General features: G+C 43.4%; 1 protein-coding gene across 1 annotated transcript in view; it reads left to right on the plus strand.

Moving 5' to 3' along the window:
• Window positions 1-23643, plus strand: part of MUC13 (mucin 13, cell surface associated) — a 53511-nt gene extending 29868 nt beyond the window's left edge. Inside the window, exons 8-18 of the mRNA XM_054551122.2 lie at window positions 999-1412; window positions 5306-5428; window positions 6782-6888; window positions 8797-8852; window positions 12582-12757; window positions 15399-15518; window positions 15840-15969; window positions 16937-16974; window positions 18576-18660; window positions 20702-20903; window positions 22290-23643. Coding sequence (XP_054407097.1) covers window positions 999-1412; window positions 5306-5428; window positions 6782-6888; window positions 8797-8852; window positions 12582-12757; window positions 15399-15518; window positions 15840-15969; window positions 16937-16974; window positions 18576-18660; window positions 20702-20903 — 1451 coding nt within the window. The 3' untranslated portion in view covers window positions 22290-23643. The remainder of the gene's footprint in view (window positions 1-998; window positions 1413-5305; window positions 5429-6781; window positions 6889-8796; window positions 8853-12581; window positions 12758-15398; window positions 15519-15839; window positions 15970-16936; window positions 16975-18575; window positions 18661-20701; window positions 20904-22289) is intronic.
• The last annotated feature ends 939 nt before the right edge of the window (window positions 23644-24582 follow it).

Consider the following 24582-nt stretch of genomic DNA (forward strand, 5'->3'; position numbering starts at 1 on the left):
AATAAAATTTTGGAAGAAGTATAATAAGCACTTAATGAGGTATTTTTATTTTATTATTCTTTAAATTACCCAACCCTAACCTTTCCCTCTTTCGATCTATCAAGGTAATGAAAAATTGGGACAGTTGCCTTAAAGTGCAGAAAGACAAAAGGAGTCCATTTCTGGGTAGCCACTGCGCCACCTTGTGGCATTCTCAATTGTCCTCACTGAGAATGGTCTGAAGTATATTAAACCCTGATCTACAGTTATATGACTACAGGCATAAATAATATTACTTCTTAGTACTCTACTTAAAAAACATTAACTCCTCTGCGGGACTGGTGGGTCACGTCTGCAATCCCAGCACTCTGGGAGGCTGAGGCAGGAGGATCATTTGAGGCCAGGAGTTAAGAGACCAGCCTAGCCAGCATAGTGAGACCCTCATCTCTAAAAAACAAAAAAATTAGCCAGCCATGGAGGTGTTACAACTGTAGTCCTAGCTATTTGGAAGGCTGAGGTGGGAGGATTGCTTGAGCCTAGGAGCTCAAGGCTGCAGTGAACTATGATCACACCACTGCACTCCAGCCTTGGTGGCAGAGCAAGACCTTATTTCTAAAATAAATAAACATTAACTCTTTATTTGTCATATTTTTTGATAACATTTTTTCCAGTTTTGTCTGTTTAATTTTTAATTTTATTTATTGTGGGTTTTTTTGTGTTTAGAAATAACCATGTATTTTAATTTTTGATGTAGTCATATAGATTCATTTTTCCAGGAAAGAATGAGTTGAGGCTGGGCATGGCAGTTCATACCTATAATCTCAGCACTTTGGGAGGCCAAGGAGGGTGGATCGCTTGAGGCCAGGGGTTTATGACCAATCTAGGCAACTTGGGGAAACCCTACCTCTAAAAAAAAAAAAAAAAAAAAAAGAATGAGTTGGATACAATTTAGTATTAAGTAACTGCCATTAGTTATTCAATGTACTGTCTCCTCAAACTTGGTATCTTTGTTCCTCCAGCCGCCAGCCTAGGCAACTCAGCTGATGCTGTAACAGCCACAGAAACTGCAACTAGTGGTCCTATAGTAGCTGCAACTGATACCACTGCAACTAATTTCCCTGAAACTGCTAGCATCACAACAAATACACCTTCTTTCCCAACAGCTACTTCACCTGCTTCCCCCATAAGTAGCACACATAGTTCCTCCACAATTCTTACACCTACTGCTATAGACAGTGAGTCAACCACAAATGCAAATTCATTAGCTACATCTGACATAATCACCACTTCATCTACAAATGATGGATTAATCACAACGGTTTCTTCTGAAACACAAAGTAAAAATGAGATGTTCCCCACCACAAAAGACAATCAATCATCAGGGCCTCCCACTGGCACCCCTTTATTGAAGACCAGCACCCTAAGCAGCACAGGTAAGGGCAATTCCCTCGAAGACTCCCCAAGGATGGAGCGTACCATTGTGGAGGGAGGGAGGTGGGTATGTTCTGGTGGGGTAGGAAAATGGGTCTAAAGAGGCCCAAGGTTTCCTTGGAAATGAACTGTGGGCTTGAAATCTGGGTCACAATGTAGTGACAGCAGAGGCCTTAAAACCCTCAGTTTCCTTCTGTTCTCCTTTCCTTCCCTCCCATCCTACCTCAAGTTATTTGCTAGCTGTGCAGTATTTTTTTTTTAATGAACTCAGGCTTTGCGAAAGGTATCTTTATAGCTTTCCTCTCCCTAGGGGATTTTTAGAAATAGTTTCAGCTGCTCTGAGAAGACCAGGTCCAAATAAGCACAGACTGTCCAGCCCCACTGGTCTAGCTCTCTGGTCTACCTAAGAAGAAGTCAGTTCTACACTTAAGGTAAGATGGTGGCTGATCACAACATGGAACTTGAGCCAAGTCATAGAATTTGAGACTGAGGGGTGGAAAGCAAAACAACAGCAGTGTTCAAACAATCCTAGGCATACCCAGGGCCATTGTCCAAAGGACAGATGCTTTGGGAACGCTAAGAGATGACAAGTGACCTCAAGCAGAAGTTAATGAAACAGGAACCATTTGCTTCACTTCCCCAAGCTCAGTCTACAACAGAAATCAACCACGTTTATCAGTAAAGGCTAAATGGCCTTGTGGGCCATGTGGGGTCTCCGTTGTAACTCCTGCACTCTACTATTTTAACATGAAAGCAGCCGCAGTTAACAAACAAAAGGTTGGTCAGATATGACTTGTGAACCATAGTTTGCCAGCCCTTGATCTAGAAGAATTGTCACACTTTAGAGCCTAAAGAATCTAGATAAATCCTGTCATTCTCAGATGGGAAAGCTGGGACCCAGTGCGGGCCATGACTCACCCAAGGTCAAAGACCAAGTGGATGTCTCCCTACCCTTAACTTCTGGTAGCTTCCTCAATGTTCTTTGATAGATTTAAGAAATAGATGGTTAAGCAAGTAGACCCCAGAGGCTGTATCTAAGACCTCTTTCCCTAATCTTCTTTCATGTTTGAAGGGCCCACTCTGAAGGCGGGATCCAATGGGACACAGCTCTCCTGGAATCAGGAAAGAGAGGTTTTCTAAGCCATTTCTGCTTTGCCAGGTGTTCCCTCAGAGTCAGGCCTTCTTCCTGTGTTCTGGCCCTACCATGAACAAACTGTGGGGCATGGGGCAAGTCATTTCTCTCTTGGCTTCAACTTAATGATCTGCAATAAGGCAAGACTGAACTAAAAAGCCCCCAAAATCTCTTCTGGCTGTAACGTCCTGTGACTTAATCAATTCCTGGCCATGAAACAAGCTAACGAGTCTGTCCTTCGCTGCTGAAGAGAAAGCACCCGAGAGTTATTTGTCTGGTGTCTCCAGAAGGAGACACATTCTTCCTTAAGATTTCCCAAGTCATCTTTGCAAGGTGGCTGAGGCTTTTCTTAAAGAAGCCATTAATTTTATTTAGAAGACTGGTTCATACCTTGTCAGAGGGGTGACCCTTATTTTTGTTTATAAGATACTGAACTATGTCTCCTTTTATCCTATATAGTCTATTTTTTTCTCTTTAAAAAATTGTTAATGGAAGCCGGGCATGGTGGCTCACGCCTGTAATCCCAGCACTTTGGGAGGCTGAGGTGGGTGAATTGCTTGAGCTGAGGAGTTCAAGACCAGCCTGGGAAACACGGCAAAACCCCATCTCTACAGAAAAATACAAAAATTAGCCAGGTGTGGTAGCATGCACCTGTAGTCTCAGCTACTTAGGAGGCTGAAGTGGGAGTATCACTCAAGCCTGAGAGGCAGAGGTTGCAGCCAGCCAGGACTGTGTCACTGCACTCCAGGCTGGGCAACAGAGCAAGGCCCTGTCTCAAAAAAAATAATGTTAATGAACTTTATTTTTAGAGCAGTTTTAGACTCACAGCAAGATTTAGAGAGAGGTACAGAGGTTTCCCATATACTCCCTGGCCTGACACATACATTATCAACATCCCCCACCAGAGCGGTGTGTTTATTACAATTGATAAACCTCCAGTGACACATCATTATCACCTACAGACCATAGTTTACATTAGAGATCACTCTTGGTGTTGTGCATTTTATGAATTTGGACAAATAAATGTATAATGGCATGCATCCACTATTATAGGATCACAACCCTAAGTATGCTTTGCACTTTTCATCCTCCCCTCTAACTCCTGGCAGCCACAGATATTTTTACAGTCTCCATAGTTTTGCCTTTTCCAGAATGTCATATAGTTGGAATCACACATTATGTAGCCTTTCGAGACTGGCTTTTTTTACATAGTGGTATGCATTTCCTCCATGTCTTTTCATGGCTTGATAGCTCATTTTTTGGTGCTGAATAATATTCCATTGTCTAGATGTACCAGTTTGTTTATCCATTCACCTACTGAATAGTATCTTGGTTGCTTCCAAGTTGCGGCACTCATGAACAAAGCTGATATTAACATGGTTGTGCAGGTTTTTGTGTGGACATAAATTTTCCATACCTTTGGTTAAATACCAAGGAAGGTGACTCTCAGATCTTCTCGTAAGAGTATGTTTATTTTTGTAAGAAACCACCAAACTTTCCTCTCAAAGTGGCTGTGTCATTTTGCATTCCCACCAAACAATGAATGAGAGTTCCCATTGCCCCATATTCTTACCAGCATTATTTTACTTTTTATTTTTTAATAAAAGTAAATTAGGCCTATGATTATGGAAAAAACAGCTCAAACAGGGCAAAATCATGTGCAATAAAAAATAAATCTCCCTCTCATCCTAAACCCCTAGGACCCAGACCCCCAGTTTCCTTCCCCAGAGGCAACTTCTGTGCCCACTTCTTGTATCTCCTTCCTGAAATTACCTATGCAAATATAAGCAAATATTTGCTTGTGTATAATCCTCCCCTTCTTTTATTCACAAAAGAGAGCATGTTTTACACATCGTACCTTACATACAGCTTTTAAAGAAATGAGTGGTTTCTACATATAGGTTTGTAAGACTCTCAAGACAGCTCTGAAGGTTATCAAACACATAAGCTATTCTGACATCACAGCTCAGAATCATTCCACTTGACAGAGATGAAGAAAACTGGTAGCCCAGATCACCACTGGACCACTGAGCTAACTCTCCTCCTCAGATCTCAACAGTTCCCCAGAGAAAGAAAGATGCTGCACCCTGCCTGGCCTGGGAGTCTCGACCCACAGTGTAGAACCCATTGCAGTGTTATTTTCACCATTTATTCAAGTGATCCACTTAGAAAGCCAGAGGCTGGAGTGTCTTCTCATGACCTCTTAGAATTTTCACTGAGTTAATCCACATTCCTCTCCTTTACTATCCCATTCCTGTTTTTATGGCTATGTCTCCTAGGTATGCCTACCAGAATATGACATCTAGTTTCTTTTTGGAGCTTCTTGGCTGTTCCTTCCTATACGACAATTATTCATACCTTTCTAAAAATAAGACTTTTTATCTAGAATGTTTTGGGGAGCCCCACCTAGTGTTAGAGGACCGTGCTTCAAGGTTCTGGAGGGACTTTGAGATCTGAAGATTCCTGACTCCTTGGAATCAGAAGACTGCAATCCCTCTTTCTTTGGGCAACCCCTTGTCCACTAATCTCTGATCTTTACTATTGACAAGTATTATACTTGGCTCTAGAATTTCAGAAACAAACTCTCTAGAGACCTAAGCAAGCAAATATTTGTTTTTAACTCTTCCAAAAGTGTGCTGTGGGGTAACACAAGCAAGGAATGGAAAGGGCCCAGGAGGGAGGCATGAAGATGGAAAAATACGTTTCCAGTTGTTATTTATTGTCATTTCTCTGTATTTCTAATCTCTTTCTACTCCATCTAAGGTCCCAGCACTCCTTGCCAAGATGATCCCTGTGCAGATAATTCGTTATGTGTTGAGCTGCATAATACAAGTTTTTGCCTGTGTTTAGAAGGGTATTACTACAACTCTTCTACATGTAAGAAAGGTGAGTTACAAGGGATGAGCCATGGCTGAGCTCTGTATCTTACACCAAAAGTGGAATCGAAAACTCAAAATGATGGCAAAAGGAGATTCCAAAATATGGAGATAAAGAAAATGCAGAGGCAACAAAGGCCAGCAAAATAGAGAAAAGTGCTGTTACCTAGGGACACTGAGACAGAACAAGGTGATCTACCAAAGACCACACAGTCCAGCAACTTTGGGAGGCTGATCTTCAGTTCTGTGTCACAAGATTTGTTTGCTCCATAACATCAGATCCCCCTCTTAGAGACATAAGAGCCCTTCAGCTCTAAAAATGGATTTCAGGAGTACATTTATACACCTGTGGCATAATGATGTTTTGATTAGATCACCAGGGTGCAATGAAGGTCTGAGGGCTGACTGTCTGAGTTCTATTTTTTTTTCTGTTTTATGAATGAGAAATATCTTCATTTTCCAGAGCAGCCAATTCTATAAGAAATGAATGCATTACATAGCCCACTGGGGTTAGGGATATACCAAAAGCCCCCCAAATGCTCATATTTTTAGCACTAATAATCTCACTCCTGGAGATTTACTCTAAGTAAGTAACCCCAAATACAGAAGAACAGTTTGTGTGTGAAGATATTCATTGCAACCTTTTTTTTTTCCTTTTAAATAATTAAAAGCACTAAGTCCAATAACAAAAAATGATTACATCAAGGAAGGGGACAGGTACTTCACAGAATATTATGCAACCTTTAAAAATGATGGTTATGAGACCAGGCATAGGAGCTCACACCTGTAATCCCAGCACTTTGGGAGGCCAAGGCAGGAGGATCACTTGAGGCCAGGAATTTGAGACTAGCCTAGCCAACATACTGAGACCCTCATTTCTACAAAAGTTAAAAAATTGCCTGGCTGTGGTGGCATATACCTGTAGTCTCAGTTAGTCAGGAGGCTGAGGCAGGAGGATCCCTTGAGCCCAGGAGTTCAAGCCTGCAGTGAGCCAGTTGTGCCACTGCACTCCAGCCTGGGTGATAGAGCAAGACCCTGTCTGTCTCTCTCTCTCTCAAAAAAAAAAAAAAAAAAAAGACTAGGCAACGATTTGGAAAATACCTATTATATAATAAGAAAAAAAGAAATATAGCATGAACTTGGAATTACAACAATGTAAACTGTAAATGGAAAGAAATATACCAAAATGAAAATGGTTGTGCTAGGTTGGGTGGGATTATGGGTAACTTTTAAAATATTTCCAGATTTCCTGTAGTGTCATTATACAATGTTGGGAATTCTAAAAAATAATCTATTTTTAAAACAAAATGGAAATGACCCTCTTTTCATCAAATAGTACAGAAAGATTCTGCTTAACTTTCAGGAAAGGTATTCCCTGGGACGATTTCAGTGAAAGTATCGGAAGCATTTGACCCAGAGGAGAAACATTCCATGGCCTATCAAGACCTGCATAGTGAAATTACTAGCTTGGTAAGTATTTTCCAACTTACCTTTCTGTAAAGCATTCTTTGTTGTAACACTGAGTTGCAGAGTGTAGAGCTGGTCTTCAGGTGGTTCACGCTGGTACCATCGTACCAGTTGTTCAAACAGTGAAATGTACCTTTACTGGTCAGTAAACAGCAGCTGTCCTGAGTGCCTCCACCGGTGCCACCACTTCTTCATTGCCCAGGCTTCTCCCCTGGGACCCTTGGACCGCCCCATGGTCTTGCACCTGGAGGCATGGCACCTGGCCTGGCATGGCAGAGGGCCTGCAGAAGCTGGCTCCAGCCATACCATACCCATTGTTTTATAAGCTATTAACACAGTTTTAAATGGACAGATAAATATCATGAAGTTTTAAAATAAATTATTTCCACAGAATGAAAAAGAAAAAATTTAAAAGTGTTGTTTTTCTTTCTTATATTCAAATTTGCATAAATTTTCATACTAGTCTGGCTTTTAAAAAAATGTCCAGAAGAAGAATTACATCTGAATATCTGTTACTTATTTTTCCCATCTTCAACAATGTTGGCATGAACAATAGTTTCCCATCGTTTAGATTATTGTGAGCAAGTGCACACATGTGAGCAAGCATGAAAGGAAAGGGTCTTTCCATTCTGCAGCCACAGTTGTTAGCCCTGGAAGGACGCTCAGAGCGTGTCCAGCCAATATAGCTCAAAGTTCAGTTTTAAAGGAAAAAATATTAGCCTTAAATATGTATTAGAAGTTGAGGTGGAGGCTGGGCATGGTGGCTCATGTCCATAATCCTAGCACTTTGGGAGGATGAGGTGGGCAGATTACTTGAGGTCAGGAGTTTGAAACCAGCCTAGCCAACATGGTGACACCCCATCTCTACTAAAAATACAAAAATTTAGCCAGGTGTGGTGGCAGGCGCCTGTAATCCCAGCTACTCAGGAGGCTGAGGCAGGAGAATCTCTTGAACCCAGGAGGTGGAGGTTGCAGTGACCCAAGATCATGCCACTGCACTCCAGCCTGGGCAACAGAGTGAGACTCTGCCTGGAGAGAAAAAAAAAGAAGTAGAGATGGAGAGACATTTTTTTAAAGCTGAAATCTTATTCCAGGACAATGTCTCTCAATTTGAAATTATATCACTATTAGAACTGGTAACATGTAAAAAATGTATCATGGAAATGATTTTACAGATGGTGCAAAGAGAGCTAGTGCTTCCGACTGCACAGCCAGCCAGTACATGACAATGCTAGGATAGAATCTGTGGCTGCTGTCTCACAGAGTTTGCTCTGCCCCTTTGCCATGTCACCTCTGCCCTGTGGGCCAGCTGGCAGTGACTTGCCCTCTCATCTCGGATCTGCTTTCAAATGTGCCAGCATGGATGTTTTCAGTACATTGAAGACAGCAACATCAATGTGGTCCTACTTCCAGGGAACCCCTGAAGAACTTCATGTGGCTTTACTGAGCAATGGTCACTTAGCACTACTTTCCCCAGACTTGACTTTGAGTGTGGGTGTCACAAAAGCCCCCTCCAGTTACAGGCCTTATGCACCAGTCTTCAGAGATCAGATTGGAGACTTGATCTCAGTCAGAGTTTGATGTTCCTGGGGGAACCAGTGAGGGGATGAAGCATTCTTATAGTTTCTGGGAGATTTGTAATCCAGAAGGGATGCACCAGAACTCCCTTGCAACCATTAGAATAGAGTTAGGAAAACAGAGACAACTTACTTTCTTCAAGGTCCTCTTAGCAGGCTTTGTGGGGGCAATCCCAGCTCAGGCCCTAAGAAGTCCCCCAGTTGATCCATTTTCTACCCAGTTGGATCCTGTTAAAAGCTAGATAGAGCATTATTTTTTTCTGCCCCATTTGATTTGTAGAAAATGTGAAAAAAATTGTTTTTTACTTGTTATTAAATCTGTTCTCCTCCACAGATTAAAGGTGCATTTGGCACATCTGTTTATGGACAGACTGTAATTCTTAATGTAAGGTAAGTTTGTTATGGACTACTTTGGAGGCAGATGTGTGTCTGTCTAACTTCCGAGCTTCTCTTGAGGTCTGCATGTAGCATTAAGGCCCTCTGTGGCAAGTCACAAGTTAAGAGGAGAGGGTCAGTCTCAGTCTGAGCACTGCAAAGGGGACTGTGTGCCTTGGCCCTGCCTCTGATGTCACCCCAACTCTGGGCAGGGCGCGGCCTGGGGAAGGCAAAATTCTGTCTGTGATTGGCTATGCAACAACTTGTGCACATGGTCCAGGACATCATCTGGATCTCTTTGTTTGTCTTGATCCCATGGCTGCAAACCATACCTAGTCAATCTCTGGAATGTGCATTCCAGCGGGCTGGGGGAGACTGAATGGCCCGTGATCATCTCTTCCCTCATATGGCAAGTGTGAGGAGGACAAGAACACCCAAATCACACACCTGGCTATAGAAGGGTCAGTGGTGAGCTTTCTGCAGTGAGAACAAGCACTTATTGAGCACTTCAATATGTAATGGCAAGTGCTGGGTGCTATTTAGGGAAACAAAGAGGCAGAAGATTCTCAAGAAATTAGCAATTGCATCTCATCCTCCTCTGGAGCACATTAATACACACGTACTTAGGCTGAGGAAAGAATGCTGTAAGACAGACGAAGTTAGGTAGGAAAAGCAGCCCTCGTGTAGCAACGCACCATTTACATCTTAAGTCTTACTATTATATTTATCCTTATAAGCCATATCAAATCCTTTGTGGAGGCCAGGCATGGTGGCTCACATCTGTAATCCTAGCACTTTGGGAGACTGAAATGGGAGGATCACTTGAGGCCAGGAGTTCAAGACCAGCCTGAGCAACACAGTGACACTACATCTCTACAAAAAAAAAAAAAACCCTTTTTTTTTTTTTTTTGAGATGGAATCTCACTCCCGTCATGCAGGCTGGAGTGCATTGGTGTGATCTCGGCTCACTGCAACCTCCACCTCCCGGGTTCAAGCGATTCTCCTTCCTCAGCCTCCCAAGTAGCTTGGAATTACAGGTGTGCACCACCACGCCTGGCCTAATTTTTGTATTTTTAGTAGAGACAGGGTTTCACCATGTTGGCCAGGCTGGTCTCGAACTCCTGACCTCGTGATCCACCCACCTCAGCCTCCCAAAGTGCTGGGATTACAGGCGTGAGCCACCACCCCCAGCCTAAAAAAAAATCTTTTAAAAATCTTTTGTGGAATGAGAGAGAGAGAGAGTATGTCTATAAAATTTCAGAGAGGTCTTTTAAAAGTGATGGATTTCCAGCTTGGTCTTGAATGAGGGCAAGTCTGGTTGGCAGTGAAGAGGCACAGTTTGCATTGTGGGAGGCTGGCAGCAAGCAGACAGGCTGGGCCCAAACGCAGTGGCTCTGAAGCTGGAGGTGTACGGCAGACAGCTGCTGGAGGGCTGTGAATTGTTTCTGGGGATTAGGTTTGGTTTAGTGGACAACAGCCAGTTCATGTGTAGGAAATGACTGGATACAAACAGGAATGGTGAAATTGGAATGGAGTTAGCCCAACCTGTACTTGAATCCTGGCCTTGGCACTTCCTCCCTGAGTGACCAGGCAGGTGTTCTAACCTCTCGGAACCTTTGTCACTGCCTCTGTATAACTGGGATAATCTGATCCAGTTCCCTGGAGCCTTGTGAGGAGTAACTGAGATAAAATTTGGAAGATTCCCCGTATGCAGTGCCTGGCACGTAGTTGATTTCGACATCATCTGTTTCCTTTCTGGAATATGGGACCCTGCAGGGTGATGGAGAGCTGGTCCCACAAGGTCATTTGGGAGATCCCCGAAACTGTGGCACTCCTTTGATTCTTAAGGAGTTACTAAAAGGGAGCCAAGGGTGTTTGGAGGCAAACCTTCACCTGTGAGCTCAGAGGCATGGAGGGAACTACTTCCCCCACCTCAGGGGCCATTGCAGGGCAAATGCACCTGGGGCTCACCTAGAAAGGCATTTCTTAGGCTCCAGCCCAAAATTCTCTCTCCACTCTGACTCCCCAAGCTCTTTCCTACTATAGCAATGTTGGAATTGGAAGGATCCTCAGAATTTCTCTTTAAAACCTCTCTTTGGACAGAGGAAGAAACTCGGGCCTGGAGAAGCTGACTGGTCTTGGGCCACAAGGGTCCGGACCTCCTGTCTTAACTCCAAGCCTAGCGCCCTCGTCATTTATACTCAAGTGTGCAGTGGCTCCAATGTTCCCTTTAACCATTTCACAGGTGTAACGTCTTGCCTCTCCTGAATTAGCGTATAAACTGCAGGTTCTTTTAATGAATAAATTATGGATGGCATTTGCTTTCCTAGCCCCAGTGCAAAGCTATGCCATATATTTCAACCAATATAGAATAATTTTTATCAAGTACACCTTTCTCACTGCCCTATTACATTCCACTGCCACTCCCTGCCGCCCCCCGCCCCCCACCAAATCCCATCATAAATGAATTATGGTAGAAAATATTAAATTACAATGCTAAAGCCCATTACATTTTTTGGACTCCCTTTTGAGATGATTGTGCCTAAAAATGGAATTTGGTTCATGTTTTGGATTTTTCTTTATTGTTCTGAGGACCCAAGGTGGCTGCAAACATTGCCTAAATAGGTTGGCTATATTTTCAGGCTTCTGCATTTATTCAAAAGTCAAAAGGAAATTTTAGCTGGGCATGGTGGCACGTGCTTGTGGTCCCAGCTACTTGGGAGACTGAGGCGGCAGGATAAGCTGAGCCCAGGAGGTCGAGGCTGCAGTAAGATGTGATCTCACCACCGCACTCCAGCCTGGTGACAGAGCAAGACCCTGTCGCAAAAAAAAAAAAAAAAAAAAAAAGTCAAAAAGGTGTATAGGAAAAAACATTTACACAACAAAAATATATCCTGAGGCTTAAAAGCACAGAGCGACAAATCACATAGTGAATAAGTTTTTAAAAGTCATTTTTCCCCCGTCTCAGTGATTGTATCACTTGATTCATTTTGGACAATGAAATAATTAAACTTGGCACAGCTGTGCTTAAGGCTCTGAACTGCAGTGCTGATTAGAGAGAGAGAGAGAGAGAGAGACAGTGACAATGTTTTGCTCATGGCAGGCACTTCATATTGCTGGTAGGATTTGCTCATGTTTCCCGCAGCCCCAGCCCTCTTTGTTTCAGTTCTCCTCTGGGTTGTGTGTGTCCAGGCCCAGTCATGTTCCCACTTTGAAACTGCCTGCTGACTTCCTGGTCCTTTCTGGGAGTGATCCAGGCTCTCTATGGCTGGTTACTGCTTTCTCCATGCAGAGGGAGGGACACGCGCCCCTGTGTCTCTCTCAAAGAACCAGTCTGAGATTTAACAGCTCAGCAAGACCTACTCCTGCTGTCCTACAGAAAGTGACAATTTCCCATTTCAGGTGTTACTTGTTCTAATTCTGGTTAGCTCTAGGCTCCTAGATCTTTAAAATGATGATTCACAACTTTTCCAAAAATGATTATCCACAATTTTCCTAAGTTTTCTCCAACAGAACATTGTTTTCACCGTAGGTTTCCTCTGAATACACATCAAATAGAGACCTCCAAGCTTGTACATTGCCATCTTTTTGCAGCCGCCGGCCTCCATATGTGGGTCCGAATCATAGGGACAGGACAGTGGGTCAGGACTAGGGCCGGGAGATTCGGGAGTCTGGGAGATTAGAAGACTTATTTGTTGATTCTTCAGTTCAATTCATTAAGTGACAGATTCATCTCATTTTTAGCACACCTCTGTCATCAAGATCTGAAATGCGTGCTGATGACAAGTTTGTTAAGGTAAAAATAGTAACAATTTTGACAGAAACCACAAGTGACAATGAGAAGACTGTGACTGATAAAATTAATAAAGCAATTGGAATAGCAATTGGAAATAGCTCAAGCAACATTCTAAACTATAATTGTAAGTATTGTATATTTTATTCAAAGTTTACCTGAAGACCTACCTACCTTTTTTGTAAACCTTTTCATTGTATGTGAAAAGGAGACAAGAACTGTATCATTGAACTGACAACTGTCTCTAAATTTCTTTTTAACCAATTCTTCTTCCCTTTCCTTGTTCGCTTGTCCTCTGCTTCTTTCCAACCATCTCCCAGGTCATCAAACTGACGAGTGTGTTCCTCTCTAGGAAGGTATAAATGAGCAGACAAACCACTGCTGGGCAGGGAAAGAAAAAGTAACAACAGGGCTTTATATCAAGTTAAAGATTTCCAAATGATTACAGAAAACTTTACCTATGGCTGGGCGTGGTGGCTCATGCCTGTAATCCCAACACTTTGGAAGGCCGAGATGGGTGGATTCCTTGAGCCCAGGAGTTTGAGACCAGCCTGGGCAACATGGCAAAATCCCATCTCTACAAAAAATTAGCCAGGTGTGGTGGTGCGGGTCTGTGGTCTCAGCTACTCGGGAGGCTGAGGTGGGAGGATTGCATAAGCCCAGGAGGTTGAGGCTGCAGTGAGCTGAGATCATGAAACCACACTCCAGCCTGAGCAATAGAGCAAGACCAAGCATTACCCGTACTATTTTCCCCTTTAGACTGACACACGAACCCACCATGTAGCTGTAGCAATTTGCGTTTGCTGTGTTACGACGGTAGTGGCCAAAAACAACCATCATTTATTTATTGCAACCCTAGAATTCTATGGGTCTGAATTTGGGCTGGGCTCAAGTGGATAGTGTGCTGATCTGGGCCAGGCTTAATTGATCTCTGCTGGGCTCACTTAAGCATCTGCCATTAGCTGCTGGGTCAGCTAAATGGTTTGTCTCTGCTCCACGTGGTCTCTTATCCTCAGCAGACCCATCCAAAGGATTTCAAGAGCAGCAAGAGGGTAAGATTCAATGCACAAATATTTCTCAAGTCTCTGCTTACATCACAGTTACAACTGTCCAGTTGGCTAAAGCAATTCACATGACCAAGCACAGTGTGGAAGGGCCCTGCCAAAGGGGTACAGAAAGGTGTGAGTAAATTGATGTCATGACTGCAGTCAACCCACCACAACAGTCATCAGAAGTTCCTCACTCCAGAGGTGACCCGTTGGGGCCAGTCCCGGGAAGAGGTGTTTGCAGCTGGTTCTCAGTCCTCGTTGCCAAATCCAGAATCCTTTGTTGAGCCACAACTTATTTGACTTTTCTATAGCATTTGACACTAGTATCCTTCCCTTCTAGATGTTCCCTTCTTCCTGGGCCCGCATCCACCATTCTCCTAATTGCCTTCGGGCCTCCCTCATCCTTCTTTTTGCCCTTCTAAGACTCCTTTCTTCATCTCTTAAGTGTTTGCTTTTTTGTTTGTTCATTTGTTTGACAGGGTCTCATACTGTTGCCCAGGCTGGAGTGCAATGGGATGATCTTGGCTCACCACAACCTCCAACTCCCGGGTTCAAGCAAATCTCCTGCCTCAGCCTCTCGAGTAGCTGGGATTATAGGCGTGTGCCACCACGCCCAGCTAAGTTTTGTATTTTTAGTAGAGACGGTTTTCACCATTTTGGCTGGGCTGGTCTTGAACTCCTGACCTCAGGTGATCTGCCCGCCTTGGCCTCCCAAGGTGCTGGGATTACAGGTGTGAGCCACCATACCTGGCTGGAAAACACTTTTTCCTGTTCTCCGGCTTCAGTGGCAAAGATAAATTGTTTTCTTTGCCCAAAATTGTAGAATCTCTTGCTCTAGGCTTTTAATCAGAGGCATTTTCATGTGGCAGGTGATGAAGAAGGCTCAGTTACAGTTTGGGATGTTTAGTAGAGAGGAGCTATATGACTCTACCTACTCCTATTCTCTCCCCCAATCTATTCCCAGACTCATCTTTGTTTTTTTTTTCTTCCCGAGACGGAGTCTTGCTCTGTCACCCAGAGCCAGAGTGCAATGGCACGATCTCGGCTCACTGCAACCTCCGCCTCCTAGGTTCAAGCAATTCCCCTGCCTCAGCCTCCTGAGTAGCTGGGATTACAGGCACATGCCACCACACCCAGCTAATTTTTGTATTTTTAGCAGAGACGGAGTTTCACCATGTTGGTCAGGCTGGTCTCAAACTCCTGACCTCATGATCCACCAGCCTTGGCCTCCCAAAGTGCTGAGATTACAGACATAAGCCACCATGCCAAGCCCAGACTCATCGTTCAACCCTAATGCCTTCCAACCCATTTTTATTTCTTTATTTATTTTTATTTATATTTTGAGACAAGGTCTCACTCTCGCTCAAGTTGGAGTGCAGTGGCATGATCATGGCTCACTGTAACCTTGAACTTCTGGGCTCAAGTGATCCTCCCACTCCAGCCTCCTGAGTAGCTGGGACTACAGGAGCTTGCCACCATGCCCAGCTAACTTTTAAATTTTTTCACTGTGTTGCCCAGGCTGGTCTTGAACTCCTAGGCTCAAACGATACTCCTGCCTTGGCCTTCTAAAGTGCTGGGATTACAGTTGTGAGCCACTGCACCTGGCCCCAAAACTTATTAAAAGGCAAAGTATAACAGCAATGGGGTGGGGTAATTTTCACAAATTACCTTATCCATATTGTAATGCTGATATATTTTTTAATTATTTGTGCTTCTCAGTGACCTCTCGGTGTGATTATTATGGCTGTAACCAGACTATGGATGACTGCCCCAATGGTTTAGCATGCAGTTGCAAACCTGACCTGCAAAGGCCTAACCCACAGAGTCCTTTCTGTGTTGGTAAGTGTTTCACCTGCTTCTAAATGTTCTTCATAACATCACTTTCTCTTCTTTTGCAGCATACAAAATTCACTGCTTAAATTTCCACATGCATTTCAGAGTCTGAGTGATGTGACTTCTGACTTTAGACATATGGACCATGGCTGGGACCTTTGCTAGCCCATGTCCAGCTTCACAGGGGGCACATCATGCGTGGAGTCAATAAGCATCTCATTTTACCTAGAAAAAGCAATGTGAACAACACTGTCATGTTGTCACATGTGACTTTGGGGTTAAAGAGATTGTTTCTGAAAATTACCCAGAAATCATTCTGTTTTGAAGCTTCCAGTCTCAAGTGTCCTGATGCCTGCAACGCAGAGCACAAGCAATGCTTAATAAAGAAGAACGATGGGGCCCCTAAGTGTGCGTGCGTGCCCGGCTACCAGGAAGATGCTAATGGGAACTGCCAAAAGTAAGAAAAACCACTTTGTTTTTGTCTTGCCACAGCTGGAGCTAGGCAAAGAAGAGAGACCTTACAACATGTATATAGGTGTTGAGTCAGGAAGCTGGTAAGCTGGCATAGGTTGGTAGAGACAGAGCATCTTCATCATCATCATCATCAATAGTTTTTTTTTTTTTTTTTTGAGATGGAGTCTCACTCTGTCCCCCAGGCTACAGTGCAATGGTGCAATCTCGGCTCACTGCAACCTCCACCCCCCAGGTTCAAGCGATTCTCCTGCCTCAGCATCCTGAGTAGCTGGGATTACAGGTGCCTGCCACCGTGTCCAGCTAATTTTTGTATTTTTAGTGGAGACAGAGTTTCACCATCTTGGCCAGGCTGATCTTGAACTCCTGACCTCGTGATCCACCTGCTTCGGCCTCCCAAAGTGCTGGGATTACAGGCATAAGCCACCATGCCCAGCATCATCAATAGTTTTTGAGCATTCTCTATGCTCCAGCAAACACACTAGATAATACCTATCGCACAGCAACATTGTCAGGAATGTCTTAATTTCCCATTTTCAGGTGAGGAAACTGAAACTGAATGTAAATAACATCCTCCAGCTCACAGGGCAGCAAATAAGCAGCAGAGCCATGTGGCATCACAGCCTGAGATAGTCCCACTACCCTCCATGCCTCTTGGGTTCAGCTTTGCCTGAACTGCAGAATCTTCCTGAAGCCCGGAGGATGGAGTGTTCAGTCAGTAGCAAATGAGCCTGCATGGGATTGTGTACCCCCCTCACCCTTCCAGAATCCCATGGAAGGTGGTCTTCTGGAAGAATGAGAGTGTAAGGAAGGCAAAAGAAAGAGGAAAAAAAGCAAGGGAGGACAGAATAAAAGGAAGATGGAAAGGAAGAGGTGAAGATTGGGGTGGGAACTCTGACATGCTCCCCACAGGGGCTCTTTAACACTGTTTCCTATCGCTCACTGTATTTCAGGTGTGCTTTTGGCTACAGCGGACTCGACTGTAAGGACAGTGAGTATGAAAGTCTTGCTATTATAAACAAGTTATTAAACATCTGAGAAATCAATAGTGACCCCATTCAACATCCTGCCCAGTCCTTCAAAGTCTCTGTCCTCTTTCATAAAGAGAGAGACATCTGCCTCCAGTTTGCCTTCTGGGTCCTGCCATGCCATGCCCACGTTTAGGTTATGAACAGCAGCCCCTCTGCCACAGAAAATAACAGAACTCAGCACCAGGAGTGGGCTGGCACCTCTGGACTTGCTTGAGACCAGAGAAGGGCATCTTAACATTATGTTGATTTCCTTCATTAGCTTCCATATGCATTATCTTCTGCTACTAGAGATAAAAGACCAGTAATTCCAAAAATTCTGGTGGTTATAGAAGAGCAGACCTAGAAACCAGACATTTAAATACTCAAATCCTTTTGTCTCAGAGCTATTTACTGGTTTGGGATATTTTGCTGCAAATTCAAATTCTGTACCCTCCCATGCCCCACCCCCACCAGATTAAGACAATACTAACTTTAAATTTTCAATTATTTTATATTCTAAAATTTACATAGTGAACTAAAGATCAGTCTTCCAAGATGAAGGAAATATTACTGGCAGCCTTCCTGCCAGCCACGAAGATAGTGATGAGTGACATTCTCCATTTTTACTGTATTTTATTGCAAGGAATAATTTGCTAAGTCTTTCTTCAGGGCTTTCAATTTCCACACCTATAAAATGAGAAGTTTGGACCAGACAAACTTTGAGGTCTTTCCCAGATTTGCTAGTCTATGGCTCCATGAATCCACATTAAAGGCGGCATTTGTGGAAGCCATATAGCAGAAAGAGACAAAGGTCTAGAGCAGTGTTGTGCAACAGAAATATTATGTGAGCTACACATTTCATTTGAAATTTTAGAAATTTCAGGTAAATTGTTAGAAGTAAAAAGAAACAGATGAGGTTGATTTTAAGAACATATTTTATTTAACCCATATATCCAAAATATCATTTCCACATGGAATCAATAAAAAAAGATAAACCAATTATCTCAGATTTTTTTCACATGAAGTGTTTGCGGTCTGGTGTGTCTGTTACATTGTTTCTCATAGCCGCAGTCAAGTGTCAATAGTGCCAACCAGGGCAGAGTTAGGAGAGGAGAATGGGTGATAATGAATGTCTAGACTCTTCCCTCATTGATATTATTATCAAGCCATTAGCTGGCTCCTCTAGCAGTGACTTTTAACCCCAACCTAGTTTCCTTAGCCTATCAGTAAGGTGAGGTATGGAGGGCAGGCAAAGGCAGAAGAGGTAAGGAGGGAGGTGTGGCCCTCAGTTGATACTCCACTCCCCACAAAGTCCAGGAAGACCCTGCCACCATCCTTTGTATTTACAGTCTTTTGTCTGGCAAGGCTGCCCTTTCCAATTGAGTTCTGAAGACACAGATTAGGAGGTGTGAGGAGGGAATGCTAAAGGAAATAGGCCAACTACCGAACCTGGCCTGGAGGGTTGGAGACCAGAACCTGATCGTCTTCACAGCCAGGAGTCCCTGGGAATACACGAACCTGTACAGTAGACAGTTGGGGGCCAGCTTGTTGGAGACTGTTCTTATTTTCTTCTCCCTTTCAGAATTTCAGCTGATCCTCACTATTGTGGGCACCATTGCTGGCGTTGTCATTCTCAGCATGATAATTGCATTGATTGTCACAGCAAGGTATGGGATGAAAGTGTCCTTTTTAATTTTTTTTTTTTATAGAGAGATGGGGTCTCACTATGTTGCCAATGTTGGTCTCGAACTCCTGGACTCAAGCCATCCTCCCACCTCGGCCTCCCAAAGTGCTGGGATTACAGGCATGAGCCACCACACCTGCCAGAAGTGGCCTTTTCCTGTGGCACAGCACCACCAGCATGACACTCTCTAGTTTCCAAACACACTCAGCCTCTCCTGGGCAAGAGAAGGGAGATAAGGAGAGGCCTTTCTAATACCACTGACTTTTTTTCCTTACCTTAATTGTCTTATTATATAAGCAATAGCATGATCATGGAAGAAAATCAAGAAAATAGAGAAGTGGGTAAAGGGGCGGAATTTAAAAATCACTCACAAAACTCACCAGGCTGAGGCAACTAACATTTTGAGGTATAACCTTCCAGATTTATTTCTATCTTTTAAAATAATAGATACATAATTTTGTATCTTTTGTGTTTTTAAAATTTTGGGTTGAGGTTTTTTTGGTTTAACACCATAAGATGACATAGCAACCATTTCCTTATGTCATTAAAAACTCTTTGTTAATGTAATAGTATTTAACTCCACTGAAGTTGTCAAATACAATTTTATTCAGGTCACTTCCCTGTCCAGGACTCTGCTACAAATGGTCTAAAATCAACCTCAACTGAACCCCCTGAGTTTTTTTTTTTTTTAACTTTTTTTAAGAAAGGTTATCTCGTTAGCTGGGCATGGTGATGGCGCCCCTGTAATCCTGCTACTCAGGAGGCTGAGGCAGGAGAATCCCTTGAACTGGGAGGCAGAGGTTGCGGTGAGCCAAGATTACCCCACTGCATTCCAGCCTGGGTGACAGAGCAAGACCCTGTCTCACACACACACACACACACACACAAACACACACGTGTTATCTCTGCATGGCTATTAGCTTGGTGCCTTAAGGTCTCTTCTCTTAAGGAAAGGGCAGTAGAGTTCATTTATTCAACAAATATTTAGATAGACTAAAGTTCCCCCCATTAACAGGGAGGCAAATGCTCTGATCTCTTTCCCATTCTCAATGTGCCAAGTGGGGATCCACTTTGATTTTTTAAAGCTACTGTTTTCTAACATTTAGTTAATATCTTATATTTTGGCAAAATAGGTAGTTTTCCACTATAATGTGAGAGGATAAACAGATTTTAGGTCCCTAAAATATTTTGTTCTTGTTTTTTCTTTTTTTTTTCTTGAGACAGAGTCTTGGTCTCTCGCCCAGGCTGGAGTGCAGTGGCATGATCTTGGCTCACTGCAACCTCCACCTCCCAGGTTCAAGCGATTCTCCCGCCTTGGCCTCCCGAGTAGCTGAGACTAGAGGCACGTGCCACTGTGCCTGGTTAATTTTTATATTTTTAATGGAGATGACATTTCACCATGTTAGCCAGGCTGGTCTCGAACTCCTGGCCTCAAGTGATCTGCCCACCACTGCCTCCCAAAGTGCTGGGATTACAGAGGTGAGCCACCGAGCCTGGCCTCATTTCAAGTCTTTGAACTTGTTTTACTCATTTTACCCACCAACGTGATTCTTTGATGTTGACTTTGCTGAATGAAATGCTGTATCTCAAATTGTTTTCTAATATTAGGAGCAAAATATGAATGAGGCCAGTGGAATTAGATCGTTATTTTGGATCAGCATTGAAGTCCAGGTTTTGTAGCTACACAGAGCTCATGACCTTAAACTTAGGGAACCTACACTGAATAAAATAATGAAGTGTTTTATTTCATTATTTGTGGGGCATCAAGTCTGCAACTTATTCTTTCATAAAAAAACTGTTAGTGTTTTTGGTTATGCAACTTATTCTTAATTGGTTCAGAAATGTTAATAATTGGGGAATCTGGGTGATAAGTGTGTGAGAACACTGTAATATATGTATTTTGTAACTTACAAATAAATGTGAAATTATTTCAGAATTTAAAAATATTTCTAAAAAGAACATTAACATTTACTTCAAGAAACTTTCTGCCATTGTCAAGTCCTAATTCCTCTTACTGATTACAGATCAAATAACAAAAAGAAGGATATTGAAGAAGAGAACTTGATTGATGAAGACTTTCAAAATCTAAAACTGCGGTCGACAGGCTTCACCAATCCTGGAGCAGAAGGGAGCATCTTTCCAAAGGTCAGGATAGCGGCCTCCAGAGACAGCCAGATGCAAAATCCCTATGCAAGCCAGAGCAACATGCCCCGCCCTGACTATTAGGTGAGTCAGTGGGCTTTTTCTCCTGCTTTTGAGAGTGAATGCACCAGGGCAGAGCAGAGACCTGGTTGCTGGATCTTCAATCCTTGGCTGCCCTGCAGGCTTTCTTTTTCTTTTTCTTAATTGAAAGAGAGAGAGAGATCAAAAAGGAAGTTCCCTGCTGTTGTAACTCTGAGCATCTATGTGACTTCAGACACATCACTTAATTTCCCTGGCCTTTGATTTTCTCATCTGTAAAAAGGGCAGCTTAATTTAGATACCCCTAAGGTCCCTTTAGGTTACCAACTTCCATGAATATGACTCCAGAGATTATGATGACACTTCTCAGGCTGCTTAAAGACCTAGGTCCTCAGCCAGGACCAGGGAAGGACACTAGATGTAAACATAGTTCTGTGGGATCCTTTTCACCAGGCTGTGTAAGGCAATGCTCTCTTTCCCTGCCGCTTGATCTCAAGGCAACTCAATATATATATATACTTTTTAGTTCTATTTGTTGTTGTTGTTGTTTTGAGACAGGGTCTCACTCTGTCACCCAGACTTGAGTCCAGTGGTACGATCTTGGCTCACTGCAGCCTCAACCTCCTGGGCTTAAGTGATCCTCCTACCTCAGCCTCCCAAGTAGCTGGGACTACAGGCGCATGCCACTATGCCCAGCTAATTTTGGTATTTTTTGTAGAGGCAGGGGTTTCTGCCATGTTGCCCAGGCTGGTCTCAAATTCCTAAGCTCAAGTGATCCTCCCGCCTCGTCCTCCCAAAGCGCTGGGATTACAGGCATGAGCCACTGAACTGGGCATCAGTCCACTTCTAAAGAGATAAAATGGAGCTTAGTTTGTTGGTTCATCCCATACCCCTAGCACTTTGGGAGCCTGAAGCAGGAGAATTGATTGAGCCCAAGAGTTCAAGACCAGCCTGGGCAAATAATGAGACCCCATCTTTACAAATGATAATAATAATAAAAGATAGCTTTTTTTAAAAAAAGGAGATAAAGCTACTTAGGCTGGCAATACTGTATTTCCCTAGGGAGAACTTTCAAGGACAATAGCTTGTACCCACTGGGTTTGTATTGGATAATCATAGCTGGCACTGCTTAGTGTGATTGAATGAAATGTTGAAAGGAGGAAGCCTGCAAGAGACTTTTGGAGGAAGAGTGACAGGAGACTGAGATGGAAAGAAGGAAGATGGTAAAGGAAGAGGAGAAAGGGAGCTGAGGAAGAGATGGGGAATGGAAGAGACGTGAGAGAAATGATAGGGAGAATAGGGGATAAAGCTGAAGAAGACAAATAATGTTAATGAAAATAATGTTAATAATTTACAGATCTAAATGATCTCATATGTTTCTGTTGGAGTATTTTCTAAGAATATTATCTCTCCCTCTCTCTTTCTGTCTAGAATCATAAGAATGTGGAACACGCCATGGCCCCCAACCAATGTACAAGCTATTATTTAGAGCGTTTAGAAAGACTGATGGAGAAGCGAGCACCAGTAAAGATCTGGCCTCCGGGGTTTTTCTTCCATCTGACATCTGCCAGCCTCTCTGAATGGAAGTTGTGAATGTTTGCAATGAATCCAGGTCGCTTGCTAAATAAGAATCTATGACATTAAATGTAGTAGATGCTATTAGTGCTTGTCAGAGAGGTGGTTTTCTTCAATCAGTACAAAGTACTGAGACAATGGTTAGGGTTGTTTTCTTAATTTTTTTCCTGGTAGGGCAACAAGAACCATTTCCAATCTAGAAGAAAGCTCCCCAGCATTGCTTGCTCCTGGGCAAACATTGCTCTTGAGTTAAGTGACCTAATTCCGCTGGGAGACATACGCATCAACTGTGGAGGTCCGAGGGGATGAGAAGAGATACCCGCCATCTTTCAAGGGTCACAAGCTCACTCTCTGACAAGTCAGAATAGGGATACTGCTTCTATCCCTCCAATGGAGGGATTCTGGCAACCTTTGAACAGCCCAGAGCTTGCAACCTAGCCTCACCCAAGAAGACTGGAAAGAAACATATCTCTCAGCTTTTTCAGGAGGCGTGCCTGGGAATCCAGGAACTTTTTGATGCTAATTAGAAGGCCTGGACTAAAAATGTCCACTATGGGGTGCACTCTACAGTTTTTGAAATGCTAGGAGGCAGAAGGGGCAGAGAGTCAAAAACATGACCTGGTAGAAGGAAGAGAGGCAAAGGAAACTGGTCGGGGAGGGTCAATTAGAGAGGAGGCACCTGGGATCCACCTTCTTCCTTAGGTCCCCTCCTCCATCAGCAAAGGAGCACTTCTCTAATCATGCCCTCCCGAAGACTGGCTGGGAGAAGTTTTAAAAACAAAAAACCCAGGAGTAAGAGCCTTAGGTCAGTTTGAAATTGGAGACATGCTGTCCGGCGAAGGGTGCAAGAGGGAGCTTGTGCTCAGGAGTTCAGCTGTCCAGCCTCGGGGTGTAGGTTCCTGAGGTGTGCCATTGGGGCCTCAGCCTTCTCTGGTGACAGAGGCTCAGCTGTGGCCACCAACACACAACCACACACACACACACACACAACCACACACACAAATGGGGGCAACCACATCCAGCACAAGCTTTTACAAATGTTATTAGTGTCCTTTTTTATTTCTAATGCCTTGTCCTCTTAAAAGTTATTTTATTTGTTATTATTTGTTCTTGACTGTTAATTGTGAATGGTAATGCAATAAAGTGCCTTTGTTAGATGGTGTCCTTTCTTGTGTCTGGGGCTTTTTTTTTTTTTCTTTCTTTTTTCTTTTTTTTTTTTTTGAGACACAGTCTTGCTCTGTCACCCAGGCTGGAGTGCAGTAGTGTGAACATGACTCACTGTAGCCTCAAACTCCTGGGTTCAAACAATCCTCCCATATCAGCCTCCTGAGTAGGTGGGGCTACAGGAGTGTGCTATCATGCCCAGCTAATTTTTTTTTTTTTCGGTAGAGACAGGGTCTCACTATGTTGCCCAGGCTGAGTTTGGGGGTTTTGATGATGCACACAGCAGTTAGTCTCATTTTAAATAGCAAACGTGACACATGGTAAATGGGAGTGATTGGTATCTGCTATCCTTATTAGGGGTTATTGGATTACCCAAGGTAACGTTCTACCGCATAGTAGACATTTGCTTCCTCCATGCACATCCCACTCCTACCCTATGATGACGAGCATTTTGGGTGGGGCTGATCCTGCTCCCACCTACAGAGGTTGGCCCTGGTTGGCTCAAGCCAATCAGTGAAATCCCATGCCTCCTTGCCACAGTAATTGTCCTAAAAGTGAACATGTGGCATAAGTGGATGCAATTAGAATAAAGCCTAAACTTTGGTAAGAAGTTTGGAGAAAGAGAAACTTTCTTTTTCTGGAAAGTGGGCTTGAGGGTGTGAGGTCTTGAACTGGTTCTGTTTTGCTGGGGACAAAGCTGAAACACATACAGGAGAAGAGCTGAGAGAACCAGAGAGAAATGGACCTGGCACCTTGATCAAACCATACCTGACGCCTCTGGAATTTCCTCTGCTACAAGGCCAGTTTGAGTAGTTTTTTCCTGTTATTTGCAGTCAAAAAATCCTCACTGATACCACTTATGTTTATTCTTGTATTCTCATGGCTAAATGGTGAATCACATACAAGAAACATACTCTTATAAGCTATTAATGCCCACACTGAAGACTATTAGCCATAAACCAATCAGTTAACAGCAGCAGAGTTA

The sequence above is a fragment of the Pongo abelii genome, chromosome 2, assembly GCF_028885655.2.
Source record: "Pongo abelii isolate AG06213 chromosome 2, NHGRI_mPonAbe1-v2.0_pri, whole genome shotgun sequence".
In the NCBI taxonomy this organism is placed as follows: domain Eukaryota; kingdom Metazoa; phylum Chordata; class Mammalia; order Primates; family Hominidae; genus Pongo; species Pongo abelii.